Source organism: Ambystoma mexicanum, chromosome 8, assembly GCF_040938575.1.
Source record: "Ambystoma mexicanum isolate Mex_15411 chromosome 8, UKY_AmexF1_1, whole genome shotgun sequence".
NCBI lineage: Eukaryota > Metazoa > Chordata > Amphibia > Caudata > Ambystomatidae > Ambystoma > Ambystoma mexicanum.
Window position 1 is genome coordinate 53,075,712 of NC_090929.1, and position 15,413 is coordinate 53,091,124.

A 15,413-nucleotide genomic window follows, 5' to 3' on the forward strand; every position below is an offset into this window, starting at 1 on the left:
GTTTGATAGGCGTTTTTCAAACCCTTTTTGAAGTTCAATAAACACCCCTGAACTGTGGTCACTTGTGTCTGTCTTACTATTGATACCATTCCTCTTTCTTACAGAATGCTGTTAGGTTGGAGGGTGGGGAAATTTGGAACAAGGAGCAGTTAGTAAAAATGTAGTTGTGCGAACCTGCTGAGCTCCTGAACCAGACACTACTCACCCACAGTTGTTTTCTTTGTTGTTTGTGTTGTTTTTTTTCTCCTTCTCTCTCTGCCAAAGGGACGGAGGTGTGGTACAATGCAGATAGTTCACCTGCACATAGTTCATGCTTTTATCGCGGCCACTTATGTTCATCCTCCTTGTACTACCTGTTCATAGAATTGTCTTTGCCAAAAGGAAAGGAGGTGTATTATGATGTAGATAGTTCACTTGTACATAGTTCATGCTGGCTCAAGGTGCCAGCAATGCACCCACATTATAAATGGAGCACTGTCATTGCCAGTATTAGAACCCAGAATGTTTATTTAGGATTTGTGTCAGTTAAAACATGCTCACCTTAGGAGGGGAGCTGCAGCATGTTTTGAGCTAGGAATAAAGCTTTTATGAACTTTCTTGAAGGAATGGTTCCTTGCATCCTTCATTACAGGGTTAACTATTGTTTTCCAAATGTGCATCTTACACTTGTATAGAAAAAAACAAAAAAGACATTTCCAAACGGAAAAATGCTTCATAAACTTACATTCACTAGCTTTCTTTAAAATGTGTTTACTTTTTTGTCAGACCGCCCACAAATACCCAGTGATTTGTGTGCCCCCTCCACTGTGTTTTATCACAGGGTATATTTCTAAAGCTGTTATATGCTTGTGAACCTGCTTAATCACAACTACATGCTTCTATTGTGCTGAAAGCAGTTATAAGGAAATTAAATTGTGGGTTCATGGGTGCCAGCTTTTGATTTTCACTACGGCGGCAGGAATTCCGCCACCCTCACCCTAAATATAAGCAAACTACCACACCAACCGATCCCCTGGCTGAACACATTTTTATAACACTTGTTTTTTTTCAAAAGGAATTGCAAAAAGTCATAATATTTCCAGCTAGTTTTAAATATATAACATCTTAGCAACAGTCACTCAACCTGCTGCGCTACCCTTGTTTCCTTATACTGTAGGACGTGTCTATGGGTCCCTTAATGTGTTCAAAATCACTGCATTAACAACAGTGCAGTTCATGTACATGACTTCAAAATCAACAGTATTTAACCTCCAGCTACACTGACCCTGTGCATAGATTCATTGACGGTGTACCAGTGGCAGCTTCTCCGTAACTGGCAAGTGGTGCCGGCCCACGGGCACCCTCGCCCATTATGGAGGAGCCAAGGAGCCATCCCAGGGTAAACACTAAACACTCCCTCTGCTGCTTTTTGCAGCTGAGAGAGCGCTCCTCGGCTGGCTTGAACTGCTAAAGGAAAATGTGGTTTCTATTTGACAGTTTTTTGACAGTTCTGGTCCACAGCCTTGTATGTGCAATGAGTCATACAAATATGGGGGTGTTTTGCTTCCCCAACATTACATGGCCCATTGGGGATGCTATCTGAGGAACTGCATGTTTGTATGTGTGATGGAAAGCGCTATTCTTTGGCCTGTTGACCCTTATTTGGTGTGCCATCACTAGGGTGGCCAACTTTGTGAGATCCTTTTGCGGGACACAGGGCGTGATGACGTTACGGCGTCATTCACTGGGCAGAATCAATGCATTGCACCCGCCTGCAGGCCTGTCACGTCATCAGCTGTGGGCGCAATGCAATAGGACTCTTGTTCACAGATTAGCTGCCACTTGCCAGCCACTGTTATTCCCATTGGGGGGAAATGTATGTATAGGGCCCCCTCCCCGCTCTTATAATAGGATTGGGGAGGGGGTCATATACATACATTTTCCCCCGAATGGGAATAACAGTGGCTGGCAAGTGGCAGCTAGTCTGTGAGACAGCGTCCTGCAGCGGCCAGCCCCAGCATGCCTAATTGTGACTCCTGACTTGCTCTGGTTGAGCACAAATTGTGCTCGAACAGAGCAAGTCGGGAGAACCCGCGTCCCGCAGAGCCACTCAGCAAACTGCGGGACACAGTCCCCAATTATGGGACAATCCCGCAAATTACGGGACAGTTGCCCGCCCTAGCCACCATCCACCCCACCATGTTGTATTTTTGCCCCTGGGTTTGCCCTCCCAAATACTGATTTCTAGAGCGCCACTGTGCAAAAGTACTATGATGATGAAGAATAAGACTAGGAGTAATAAAGATGACTGATACATTGTCACAACAGCACCCTTACCCCCCACAACGCTAGGGTGGCCAACTGTCCCGGATTTTGCGGGATTGTCCCGCAATTATGGACTCTGTCCTGCAGTTTGCAGAGTGGCTGTGCGTGACGCAGGATGTCCCGACTTTCGTAGGGACAACCTGCCTCCAGCACAGCCACTCTGCAAACTGAAGTGGACATGTGCACAGCACGGCTCTGCCGCCTGCTGCTTTTTTTCCGGGTGGCTCTGCAGCTCTGGCTCCTTTTGAGCCTATGGGTCAAGCTGTAACGCTCTGACACCTGGCTTAATTGTAATGCTAATGTTTTGTTCCTGGGGTTGTGACCGCCCTGTCTAGGTATTGGCTGCAGGAAAGGACAGTGCTTGTTTTCGATTGCTGCAGGTTGAGCACGTGCACCCAGGCAAAATTGTCTGGGTGTGTAGAAGAGGGTTGTTAGGGGGTGGAGCTGCCCATGGGACATCATACCAGCTCCCCCGTTGGATGCTATGGGACACCAGCATCAGGAGGCTCAGGGCCTCGGAAGTTGCATTGGTGGGGGCTGGCCATGGACATCGCACCAGCCCCACCTTACAGTGCTATGGGACACCAGCACTCGGGAGGCTTCAGAGCCTCAGTGATCGGCACGGCTGGCCGTGGTCCTTCAAAGGATCCTGCCTGCAAGCTAAACAGGGAACTTCAGGGCACCGTGGCCTGCAGGCCCTGTGTCTACAGGCGGGGCGGGTCTGAGGATGGCCAGGGAGTAGCGCCTTCCTGCATTCTTCGCTCCGCTCTGGAGCATTTCTTTTCAAAGGCAGAATGGCGGCACCGCAGCTGCAGCGCTCCATCCTGTGGCTCGTGTCGCTTTCCTTCTGGCCTGGCCTGTGGTGGTGGCAGGCATGCGGAGGATGGGCAGCTCACTTCTCCACGTGGCGGATACCGAAGTTGTGGTTCGGAGCCCATTTCCTTTTTGCGTGCGGCGGTTGCCGCGGGGGAAAAGAAGTACTGCTTTATCCCCCCAGGAACCGCCACTTTCTTTGCGGCTGTGGCTGCTCCACTTTCCCTCCTTCTTTCCAGGCACCTTGGGATGCAGTTCACTGCAGGGTGACCCGGGCTACTGCCGCAGTACGTGCAGTGAAGCGCGGGTCCTCCCTGGCTGCAGTGAGGGTGGGTGCTATGCTGAAGGGTCCGGCTGTGGCCGTTCCACTTTCCCTCCTTCTTTCCAGGCACCTCAGGATACAGCTCACTGCAGGGTGGCCCGGGCTACCGCCGTAGTACGTGCGGTGAAGCACGGGTCCTTCCTGTCTGCAGTGAGGGTCGGGTGCTGTGCTGAAGGGATGTAGAGACTGCTTACACTTCGTGAGTCCACGCGCTTCTCTCTCTCCTTTCCCATCTTGAGAAAGAGATGACGTCCTCCTCGTCACCAATGTTAGGGGGTAGAGCTGCCCATGGGACATCATACCAGCTTCCCGTTGGATGCTATGGGACACCAGCATCAGGAGGCTCAGGGCCTTGGAAGTTGCACGGGTGGGGGCTGGCCATGGACATCGCACCAGCCCCACCTTACAGTGCTATGGGACACCAGCACTCGGGAGGCTTCAGAGCCTCAGTGATCAGCACGGCTGGCCGTGGTCCTTCATAGGATCCTGCCCTGCAAGCATAGCTCTCAACTCACCCGCTTTTGGCGGGTGTCACCCGCCTTGCAAAGGGCTGACTCACCCGCCAAGCCTCCTGCACGCCCATTCATTCCAATGGGCATCTCACCCGCCAAAAACAAAATTGGGTGATTTCACCCGCCTTCGCGAGACAAATGGTTGAGAGCTATGCCTGCAAGCTAAACACGGAACTTCAGGGCACCGCGGCCTGCAGGCCCTGTGTTCTACAGGGCGGGCCTGCAGGTCACAATAAAAGACACACACACCAGTTAGCTGGTCATGGGCCTGCAGCAGGCTCCCTTTATTATCTTGGGCCTTGACATAGTCATGGCCCATCTTAAAAGGGTAACACGTACCAAGGTACACACCCCCTTAAAGGGGAAATACATATCGGAGGTTCACTCCATAACAAGGGTCAGGGGATCTAACACTTTAGAGTCCGATCTGCTCAATCGAGTTGCGCACTGACGCGCAACCCATGTTCGAAACATTCCTTCAATTGACCCATGTTCACCTGTTATCTACATTGTTCAGATAAACTTGTTTTCGGCTTATTTCTAAAGTGTTTTGGGCTTTTAATACTTTCCCTTTAACTTTCTTCATTTAGCGGTCTGTCTCTTCGAAGAACACTACGGGTCTGATAAACGCGTTTTGCAACGGTGTAATCCCATTGAAAAACGTTTTGTAAATCAGGCTCTGGGGGGAAGAGCACGCGCCCTCCAAAAATCACATTCCTGCGAGCCTGATCCAAGCATGTCGGGTCCGCAAGACATCCTGCGGGCTGATTTTGGTAAAAGATAACGGCTATACACGGCGGGCTGCCATGTTGAGGTCAGGCAGAACAACGCGCGTTGGATGCATATTGGAGCAAGATGCCGGCAGCGGCCTTCTGCAGTGACATTTTGTCTCTGCGCATGCGCGCTTCATGTGCAGGCCGGGCCGAGATTTTGGACGTCATTGCGTCCCCTCCCCTCGGGCTGCAGCCTTGTTCCCGGCCCAAGATGGCGGCGGCTGGAGAGCTGAGTTCAATATAGTGTGAACCCAGTGCCCGGCACTGAAGTGGGTATCCTGGGGAGGGATGTGCCAGGAGCCCGGGAATCGGCGGCACCGGGTGAAAGGGCAACACCCGCCCCCGCCAGTAGGACAGTGCCGTAAGGGGTTCAGCTCTTCCCAAAGAAACCCCTGAGCCTCTTGCAAACGTTGCCTTCCGCCGCCTGAGCGTAACACATGTCCCCAATCAGCATGTCTCTTGCTTGCCCCAGAACCCGCCAGAAGTTGACAGCTCTCGGGGGTCAGGGCCTGCCTGGTTTCTAACCAACTCAAGATCTACCGCCCTTGCAGGACCCCGACCTGCTCCTTTCACGGCCCCAAGCGCCCAAACTGCCTACTTCACCCCAGGGACTTCCCTGCTTTTTTGTGCAGAACCCGACCTCTTGCCCCCTAATTCCTCAGTGTGTGAAGGGGTCTGCACTCCCCTACTCTATCCAGCTGCTTCTCTCCAGCATCCCGACTCATTTCCCCCCAAAAGCCAAACCTGTGCGTTTCAACTCCCCAGGACATCCACTGCATTCTTCCTGCACCGAATCTGACCTGCCACCCAAGTGACCCCTTCATTCCCCTCGCACATTGCTTCCTTGCCTGCTCACGTAACCCTTCCAAGCCTGAATGCTTCGTTCTCCACAGTGTCTTATTGGCCTTCCAAGCCGTCAACCCGACCTCCACAATCCTTATCCCCCCTGCTTCCCACCTCTTCTTGGTTTATCAACCTTCCTTGCAAAGCCCTCCCACCCCTATTTTGCGGAATATGCCACCCCCAGTCTAAGCTGCTCGCCCTTGCTTTTAGAAGCACTGTCAACCTCTTTGCTAACCAGAAAGCCTCATTTGGAAGCTAGTGTGAATCCGACTCCGTCCTTGGCATGTCCGGGGAGCAGAAGCTCAGTACATTTTGGAGCTCAGCCCCCAAGGTGAGCTGTCCACACTCGCTGGCTCATCTTTTTCGTTAAAGAGAAACTCTTTTTTACCTGTAGAGGGCAAGTGAAGGAAGCACACTGCAGGCGAAGACACATTCAGCGGTCGGATATATTGCCTTAACCAAATGGAAGACCCTACCTGTGAATAATCTAACGGACCTGAGACCGCCAAAGCATTGCTATTTTACTGTAATATAATTGACAAAATAAATACATTGCATTTTATCACTGGAATACTTGAAGCATCTTATCACCATGAACTCAACGGGGGACCCTTTGAACCTGCTGTATTTCTATTTAGATTTCTTTTGAAATTCTTTTTGACAATCTGACATTTCTGAATATTGTTTTCGAATCATGACTGCGGTGCTGTTGCCCGTTCCTGTCGCCTCCCACATATGGCTACTAAATATTGTTTGGTGTCCCTGATGCTCTGGAAGTGTTTCTTCAGTTGACTACCTCCGGTTTCTATTGATCGTCCCTGGAAGCTGTGAACACCGTAGTGGCCTTTTCCTGAGTACCACGAGTAGCACGCTCTGGAGTTGTGGGGTCTCCCTTTCTGTAAATTGCCCTGCTCCCCAAACGGGGTGGCCCAGCTTTAACTTTATGGGGCAGCAGCCTGGTAAAGTGCTTGGGGACCAGAGGAAGCCAAGCATGCCCGCCTTAAACTTCATGAAGGGCTCATTGAAAAAGGACCCTGCACGCCATGGGGGCCCGTGCCTAAATATTTTTGTGGAGCATGGTAAGCGTTTTTCTGCATTACTTTAGCCCTCTTCCATCTTACTTGAACTGCTTTGAATGCAGTTTTTTTCTGATGAAACAAAGTTCTACCATTGTGATATATGATTAGCTTCATACCTTGAACGCCTGTACAAGTGCTAAGGAAGCAGTTTGCAAGCTTTGCTCTCATGTTTCAGGCCGTTCACTAAGGAACAGTGAGCAAGCTCCTAAAGTTTGTTTTATGTAGCATGTTATTCATTGCGTGGTAAAAGCTTCAAATGTTTTCACTCCTCTGATATTGGATATGTCTATCACACTTCACTGTGCTTAAATATCATCCGTATGAGTGTAATATTCATTAGGGTTGCTAGGTAAGATTTTGAAGTGGAGGTATTTTACTCTATATTTGTTGAAGTTGGGAGGGAAATGATTTTCTAGTGGCACAGACATTTTTAGGCAAAAACTTTTTTAGGGAGCAAAAGTGGCTGGTATGATGCTCATCTGGCGGAGTGGTACTTATAGAAGATGTTGGTTTGATAACCTTCCTTTTTCATTGTTCGTTCAGGGAAGTGTATTGTACTAAGTTCTGCAGCCTGTTCTTCCGTGCTCTTTAGGAACACTACGTACACTGATTGATGGATGACATGATACAGACTCCCCCCCTCCCACCCATCTCCACTCTGTGTCTTATTTCCTATGGGCCCAATCTCTGTTTGTCCTGTGCTTCTTGGCCTGGTTTGGTTATATGTCGCATACACCCAGACCACCTAATTTTTCATACAGGTTGTTGTCAGCTAGGAGTGCGTGGGATCCCTATAAATGGAATTGGGCGAGAGTCACTAGCTCATTGCCAGAAGGGACAGCTCGCACAGTCTGTATAGCTTGTATACGCCATGTCAAAATCACTAAAGCTTTGTATATGGACTGGTCTGTGGTACATGCTTAACTCTGCAAAGCGGGCAAACTCTTTCTATATAAGGTATTCCACTCTATGCACCTTCCACTGCTTAGATTGGTGGAAGTCCCGTTCTAAATCCTAGGTAAAAGCGATGCATCTCAAGGGGCCTTACGCATTTAGGTATCTTTGCATACAAGCAGGGATGACCGAATATTACAATCCTTAGTCTTTTACGTGTTTTACAGCAACCAACATCTTTAACAGTGCTGTTGTTCCGCCTACTAATATTGTTTTCAAGTGGTTCTTTGATTCCATGTCACCAAGAGACACTCATGTCTCCGAGATCATTCATTTCCAAAAAGTGGGTCTTATCCAGTTAGCTGTAAATTGTATGTTTTTTATAAGCTCTCTGAGGGTAACGGAGAAAGTACGCTGAATGAACCACCAAGCTCGTATATTACTCCAGCCAGACCTTAACAAACTGTATTGCTAAGTGCAAATTGCCTGGAATTTGAACATCTTTTCCAGATTTTAGACCTTAAATTCTCATCTCAAGGAAGGCACTAGGCGGGACATTTTCTGTGACCCACGCTATTTTCATGCACTTTTGTTTTTCTACCATGATTTGAATACAATGAATTTAAACTAGTCGTAACTAACTCGAGATGAGCAAGACATGATGTGCTTGATGTAATGTGGAGAACTCTGGGGACTAGTCACTTTTTATGCCTAGTTGGTAGGTTGCAACTTGACATTTTTACCCCTACCTGTATAAATGTATTTAGCTCCTTGCATTCCATGTCCATTTCCTGATCAAACCCATTACTTTCCCAGTCGACATTCTTTTCAGTCCTGACGTCTTGGGATCTGGTGTTGTCCATAACTTTTCTATCATATCATTTTCAAAGAGTTGCACACTAACATCACATGTCCACGTGTTTATGTAGGCCAAAAAATGAATGTCCAAAATCAAAATGGCCTGACAAGTCCACTTAATTTCATTTGCTCTGTACACCCTGCCCTCGGTTATTTGAAAGTCTGTCTTACTATGACCTATTCCAACAGTGCACCTTATCGCTGCAAATTTCATGATATGCTTACATTTTTATACATAATCAAAAATTCTGACTTGGAAATTACATCAGAGATGAATGAGATGTGCAGGTGGGTTTACCAGGTATGTTGCTTAGGGTCCTACTGTTTAGACTCTGCGTGTTTAGCTGGTAAGATGCACCTTGCCGTCTTATCACAGTGATTCTGTACTGAGGATCACCCAATATATTCATGAAGTGAAACTATATCCAAACCGGTGGACTGCTTCCCTGGGATGTGTGCATTAATAGCACCTGTCTTCATAATAATCTTTCAGGTACGGTGAGTTGACTAAATGCGTAGTATTTCAGGAACCTTTAAATATTTCATGATTATTTTTTTATTTTTTAATGGATTTTTTAATTAGTTTTATTTACATGCATAAACATAATAAAGTGGTCTTCTAAATCGTCTGCCATTTTTCTGGGCTTGCTGTGCTTGGCTTTGTGTATAATTGTTGGCGGCGGAGGCGGGGGGAAGGTGGGATATGGTGCAAGAGGGGGAGTTTGGATGTGCCTGTGAGTTTGCAGGCTTCTTGTAGCCTGTTTCCTGTGGTAGTTATTTTTCCATTCGGTTGTGTAGCATCCGATCATCCGATTGTAGGTTTATTGTGGTGGGTTGGTCGGTTGGGTGAGCGAGAGCTCCTGTTTTTTTCTGTAGTTCTGAAAAAAGATCTGCAGGGGATTTTGGGTCTATAGCCGGCCAGTTGCAGACAGTGCTTTTGCAGGCTGATCTGTTGAACAGCCCTGTTTCTAGCTGTTTTCTTAAGGTTAATATGGATGTTTTATTTGGTATCGTATTTGTACCTCTGTTGTTTCCACTTGAAGTTAAATATCATTTTGTTGCTAGATCTAAATGTTCTTGCTGGCATGTAGTGTGAGAATGTTCTTCTGGTGGATTTTGGGCCTTTGCATTAGTGGAAGCGATGGGTGATGCATTGGGTTTTAAAGTAGATCAGTCCACTGATTGCTGGGGAGATGTTTTTGGGTCTTTTCTGGCTATGTAGTTTTGCTGCTGTTTTTGGACTTTGTAGTCTGAGGTAGAGGCTGACTGCATAGTAGTTTTGATGGCTCAAGAGATGCTGCCATGGTCCTGTGTGTGAAAGTCAAGAATTGCATGATGCGCCGCAAGGTGGAGTTGGATGAAGCATCTCTATACAATGGTTTTGATCTGTTTTAGCATGTGGTTGCTGTCTTTGGTGACTCCTCGATTTCTCACAGTAGGGGGAAGTAAGTGTTACTGATGAAGGCTAAACCTTCCTGTGCCCCATCGACCCTCATGCTCCTCAGCTAGTCCAGACTATCGCCCCTTGTTTTTTGTGTTTTTCAAATGAACCTCTCACAAATAATTGTATTTTTCACATAATCAACAGCAGTTACATATTTCAACACAAGTACATTTATAAAATCGATAAATTAAAAATATAATCAATTACTAATTCAGCAATTATCAACAATTCATACCTTCTCAATGAAGGTAAACCATTTTATATAAAATCTTATTGAATTTATTGAACACGCATATTTGCCCCCTCCAGTATTGGGTTTCGGGTTGATTCTCTACTTAAAATGATATTTTCTGAATATTTCCCCTAAACACATTCGTCTCAGTTCAACTAGAGTCTTACAGTCTAAGCTCAAGTGTTTCAATATGGGGCCTTTTACACAGCCATTCCCTTCTATGAACTCTTTATCTAGCCCCAAGGATTGCGTCGGTAGCCAATAAATTCAACTGGATTCTCAAGAAGCGTAGTGCCTCCAAATGGCAACTGGGAAATTTGCACCATATAGCTAGGTAAAGTACTTATAGGTTTCAGTGGTCGAAGTGGTTGGGAGCATTGCTCCTCTACTTTTTTAAATTAGTTTAAACTGTTCCTATCCTTTTTATTTTAAAAAGAAACCGTTCCGGAATGGTTTCATTTTAAAATAAGTGTGGGAAACAATAAAAACTTCACTGCACGTTCCCTTAAACTGCAGGTGCATTAGTTTGCGTGTTTGAATTGTGTGTGGGAGGGGGGGTGGCAGTGGAGTTTGTGGGGAGCGGGGAAAGCCCAGCAGGGAACATAGTTCCACTACTTCTTTTCATACACTTCAACCACTGATGGGTTTCCCAGCTAAATTAATGCCATGATGGTGCTGATAAGCCTCACAGTTCCCGCTCGTACCAATCCAGTCAGCTTCTCTTAAACGTTTCCTCACTAAATTAGGCTTCCCCTTCAAATCCAATTCCGATAAATCTAACTCCATAAAGGTATTCTTACAAGCAACATCCCACTCCAGTGTTCGGCTCTCCTTCTTAACAAGTTGTTTTAACCATCCTAGCACAGACGGTTCCTCTGCCGTTAGGATTTTATGGTAAAAGCTTAGTTTTCTATGCCACCAATGATGACCTAGATAAAAGTCCCAACGCAAAACGAAGTAATGCTTAAGGGAAGCCTAAAATCTGCCTCCAAAAACAACTCTATAGTCTTGCCGGGCTGGCCGTTTAGGCCGTGCCTCTTTCCTCGCGTGTGCCAGCAAGAGCACCCATACTACTAGCCGACACATCCTACAGGTAAGGGGTGCCATGCCTACTTATCAACACACTCGGACGCACCACTTAACATTCTATCAATCTGCCAGTCTGTCCCTGACCCCGCTGTTATAGTCAAGACCACCTGCTGGAAGCAGCACAACCACTTTCACCACCCTGGGCCCTCTCCTGCATATGGCCTTCACACAATGTGGGTCCTTCATACCCACAGGGCCAACTATAAATCTCTTGTATGTGTATGCCTAATGTAGGCCCCGTACCATGAGGCGTGGCTTTGCTAGATGTGCCCTCACCCTAACTTACTATCCTGTATTTCTATACTTAAGATTGTCACCTTGCATGTACTATAACTAGCGCCCAGATACCTGAGGGTTTGGTGCGCTGCTATAAATGCAAAAAATAAATAATTGATCCCACTGTACCTCTGCCCATCTTAACAGAGCATTGGCCTCATACTTCATAATTGGTAACACTTTCATTTCATGAAGCTGCATTGAAGGAACACCAGAACATTTATTGATGATTAATCATTTTTGCCTGGGAAATCAGTTTAATTTCTTCCTTAGATGGAGATAGTGGATCGCAGGTTTATCTGTTTGAAATATACTGAAACTCAAGTACACGAAATCCTTCATGACTTCAAGGGGCTCCTTAAACAGCAGTCAATTAAATGCCGTATTTTTTCCTTTTTTAGAGGGTTTAAAAATAAGGATCTTGGATTTTTTCACATTGATTCCCAGTTTGTTAATTCTAGTTTACTGCAGTAACGCAGAGATCTGGTACTGTAGGCCGATCGGGGTTCGGGTCACAGAGCACCAGATCATCCGCATATAAAAAAACAATTTATACTCACGGTGTCAAGTTAGGGTGAAAAGATCGAGCACTCCATGCAAGTCTTAAATCAACAATAAATAAAAAAATAAAGGGCCGAGGACGCAGCCTTGTTTAAGGCCTTTGGTTGTGTTTATAAGAGAGCAGATCTTACTCATTCAACCTAATTGTAGCAGATGTTCCAGAGTATAACCCTTGCACAACATCTATTAGATGTTAAGGGCAGCCCCAATTTATTTTGTTTTAACCAAGGAGGGTAACAGGTAACTGAGTCGAATGCCATACTAAAATCAAAAAAACCTAAATAGACACGTGTTTTATTGTCTGCAAATTTGGATTGGATGGCATTAAGTAAAAAAACATTTAGGGTAGTTCCTACCCTTTGTACAAATTCAGATCGCCACGGGTCCAGGACACCTGCATCCTCAGCCCATCTTCAGAGTTCAGATTCAAATATTGTGAAAAAAGAAATTCCAGGCACATTGAAAAGGACTATCTGGGAAATTACAAACCATCACCTTTTTTAACATGTTTATAGATGGTAAAACTTATCGAGGTTTCCAAGACTGGGTAAATACTCTAAGAACTAATACTAAATTAAAGAGTTCCAATAATATTCTAGGCCATAACATGGGGAACCAGTCACATTTGCTAGGACGTCAGGCCCGGGGCTCTCAAAATCTTACGCCTCAATATGAATCCCCAAATAACTTCCAAAGAAAATTTCAAATCCCAAGCAACCCCATCAATCATGATCAAAGGTTTAATTTCATACTCTTCTTTTTTTTTATTATGTACTTTAGAGTAAAATTCCACCCATACATCTTCAGAGATGGGGTTTGCCAGGGGCTAAGTTTGCGGATTAAACTGATTATTAATGAACTCCCAAAATTGAGCAGAATTTCGATCCTTCACGATCAGCAGAATGTTTTTCAGCGTCTTGTTGTGCCATGATGCTACGATGTTGTTGCAACCAATTTCTGAACTTATGTGCACTACTTATCAATTTGATAAAGTTAAGGGGGCGCGTACACTGCAATATGCGCAATTCCCTACGCAGTTCCCTTTTCCGCATCTTAACTTCCTTGTCAAAAACATGGAATGATTTGCTTGCTTTTTGGTGGGGTGTGTCAGTAATTTCAATAGCCCTTCTGACTTCTCCGTATATTGGAAGCTCACAAGATTAACCCTCCAACTTGGCCTTTGAAGTTGAGCCCCTAGTAACTGATTGAATCTCTCCACCATATACCTATTCTACAACAGCCGAGTTCTGGAAGGGTTGCATCAAAAATCAATGGAAAAAAATCTTTGACAAAGCCATATTTAGACACCTTATAATCCAACCATAAGCATGCATGATGACTTGTTTTCACCTTCCGCACCTGTAAAGTTTCACACACCTTCACAATTGCATTAGACGCATAAATATAATTCATATATACGAGAATAATGCTCCATTCCTCCATGTAGTATTAGGCGGAATGTCCCCAGCCAGTATTCCATTAATTCTGTGCAAGTCCCACTCCTCTGAAACCTGGATCAAACCTTTCTCTTACAATAGACTTCTTCAAGGTCACAGGGATGCTCTTTTAACTTTGACTGTTTAACTCTGCAACCTGTTAGTCACAGTGCTTGCAATGGTTTAGTTGTTGCATCTCATTGAAGGATGGTGGTAAAAAATCCCAAAACCGCTTAAACTAGAAAAAAACACAAACCTCCAAGACCAGCGGCAATTAAGAATGTTAAACCTTAAAATTCTTTTCATGGATTCAACCCATGAACATACTGGACCAAATTGAACAAATAAAGGCAAATGATGCCCTGATTTAAAAAAAGTCCAGTGGCCGAAACACACGTCATCCAAAGGGCACTGTATTATGATATGAAACTTACCATACTATGAAATAAATAGTAAGGTTTAACATACTTAATTGGCGCCTGTCTTTAATCGAGGTTCGTGTTTATTTATAATATAGATTAATAACCAAGGTGGGAGGCTTTTTCCCCATGAACTTTACAAACCCCCTACAGGAGGGCCATCTGAATGAAGGGGATAGGGCAAGGGTTTTAATACATATCCCATTCCTAATACCCATAAGTAGACCTGCAGAGGGGTGCCCCTTCCATTTGTAGCAAGCTTGGTTCAAGAGTAGCGTGAACTCATCCAACACTGATTTAAAGAGGAGCCATGTTTTCTGTAGCAGAAATGTGTCCTCCCCTGATAAATCGACACATCCAGGTCTGAATAAATGACTGTGGCCTCTTGTGTGTGTATGTGTGTATATATATATAATTAAAGACAACTCTCATAATTGGTGATGGGTCACTTTGTCTTTCACTGTCTGTCCTCAAATAATGGACCCAGTAATCCTATCAAAGTTTATATAGAAAATTGACATTGCTTTATAAATATCAAATTATTAAAACCTCAATCGCACGTTATTACACAAAACATCACACAATACTAATTCACACAAAAATGAAAAATGCATAATCAATAACAGTGCAACAGACACAATTTGGCAAAAATGTTGACTAGAACACAAATAAAGTGTCCCTATATCGAACTCCCAACATTGTTTCTGTTCATCGCACCACGCTGGTAGAACATTCATCCGGGGATGTCCTTTATTGTATTTTTGTTTTTTCCAACACTTTGTGTTGTGGGTGACTCTCAGGAAACAAATGTACACATTTAAAAACTCTATATAAAAAAAAAAAGAGAAAAAAGGACTACCAAATCACCAGTTTGACAATGCTAACGATGCATTCAAACACATCTTAACCCGTATCAATACAGTGCCAAGGTGGGGTTTCTTGTGCACATACAGCACACCTAATTTCAATCTAAAGTAAGCACCTGTAAGTTATACTTCTTCCACCATGTGGAACATTTTCCACAAACTCCAAATGAATGGGAGTTTCTTCACTTATGCTTGCTCCCAGGTAGCACGTGAGCTCATCTGCCACTAGAAAGACATCAGAATGGAAGACCAATAAAGCTCATGTTTGGTCACTGAAAAGCCTGACACATGTATCCTTGAGGTAACATCACACCTAGATCAACACCAACTTCCTACATTTTGATCAGTAGCAGACCAAATGCACTTAGTCCCGTCTACTTCGATTCACAGACAGTATTCCTTTCAATACATGACCTGTGTCCTATCTGAAAGTCGGATATGCTATATTTAACGCACACGACTGTTGATCAATGAACATTGCTCAAACGTGTTGCAATCCCACTAGCTGAACCACACATCTTAACCTGGGGTCGACTGAAAGACAAATATATTTTAAGCCGCCAGTGTATAAAAGGTCTGTCCATATGCAATACTTTTTTAAATGAATGTACAGGTTACGTGAGCCAATCTGTAATTTAGAAATAACACCATTCAGTACTGACCACCAATGTACACTCCCTGAGTGTATGTAC

At 44.9% G+C, this 15,413-nt stretch overlaps 1 protein-coding gene across 2 annotated transcripts in view; it reads left to right on the forward strand.

Moving 5' to 3' along the window:
* The first annotated feature begins 4,916 nt into the window (after positions 1–4,916).
* ABL1 (ABL proto-oncogene 1, non-receptor tyrosine kinase) overlaps positions 4,917–15,413 on the forward strand; it is a 783,695-nt gene continuing 773,198 nt past the window's right edge. For both annotated transcript variants that reach the window (XM_069609270.1, XM_069609271.1), the window contains exon 1: positions 4,917–6,646. In XM_069609270.1, the coding sequence (XP_069465371.1) occupies positions 6,511–6,646 (136 nt within the window). In that variant the 5' untranslated portion in view covers positions 4,917–6,510. The remainder of the gene's footprint in view (positions 6,647–15,413) is intronic.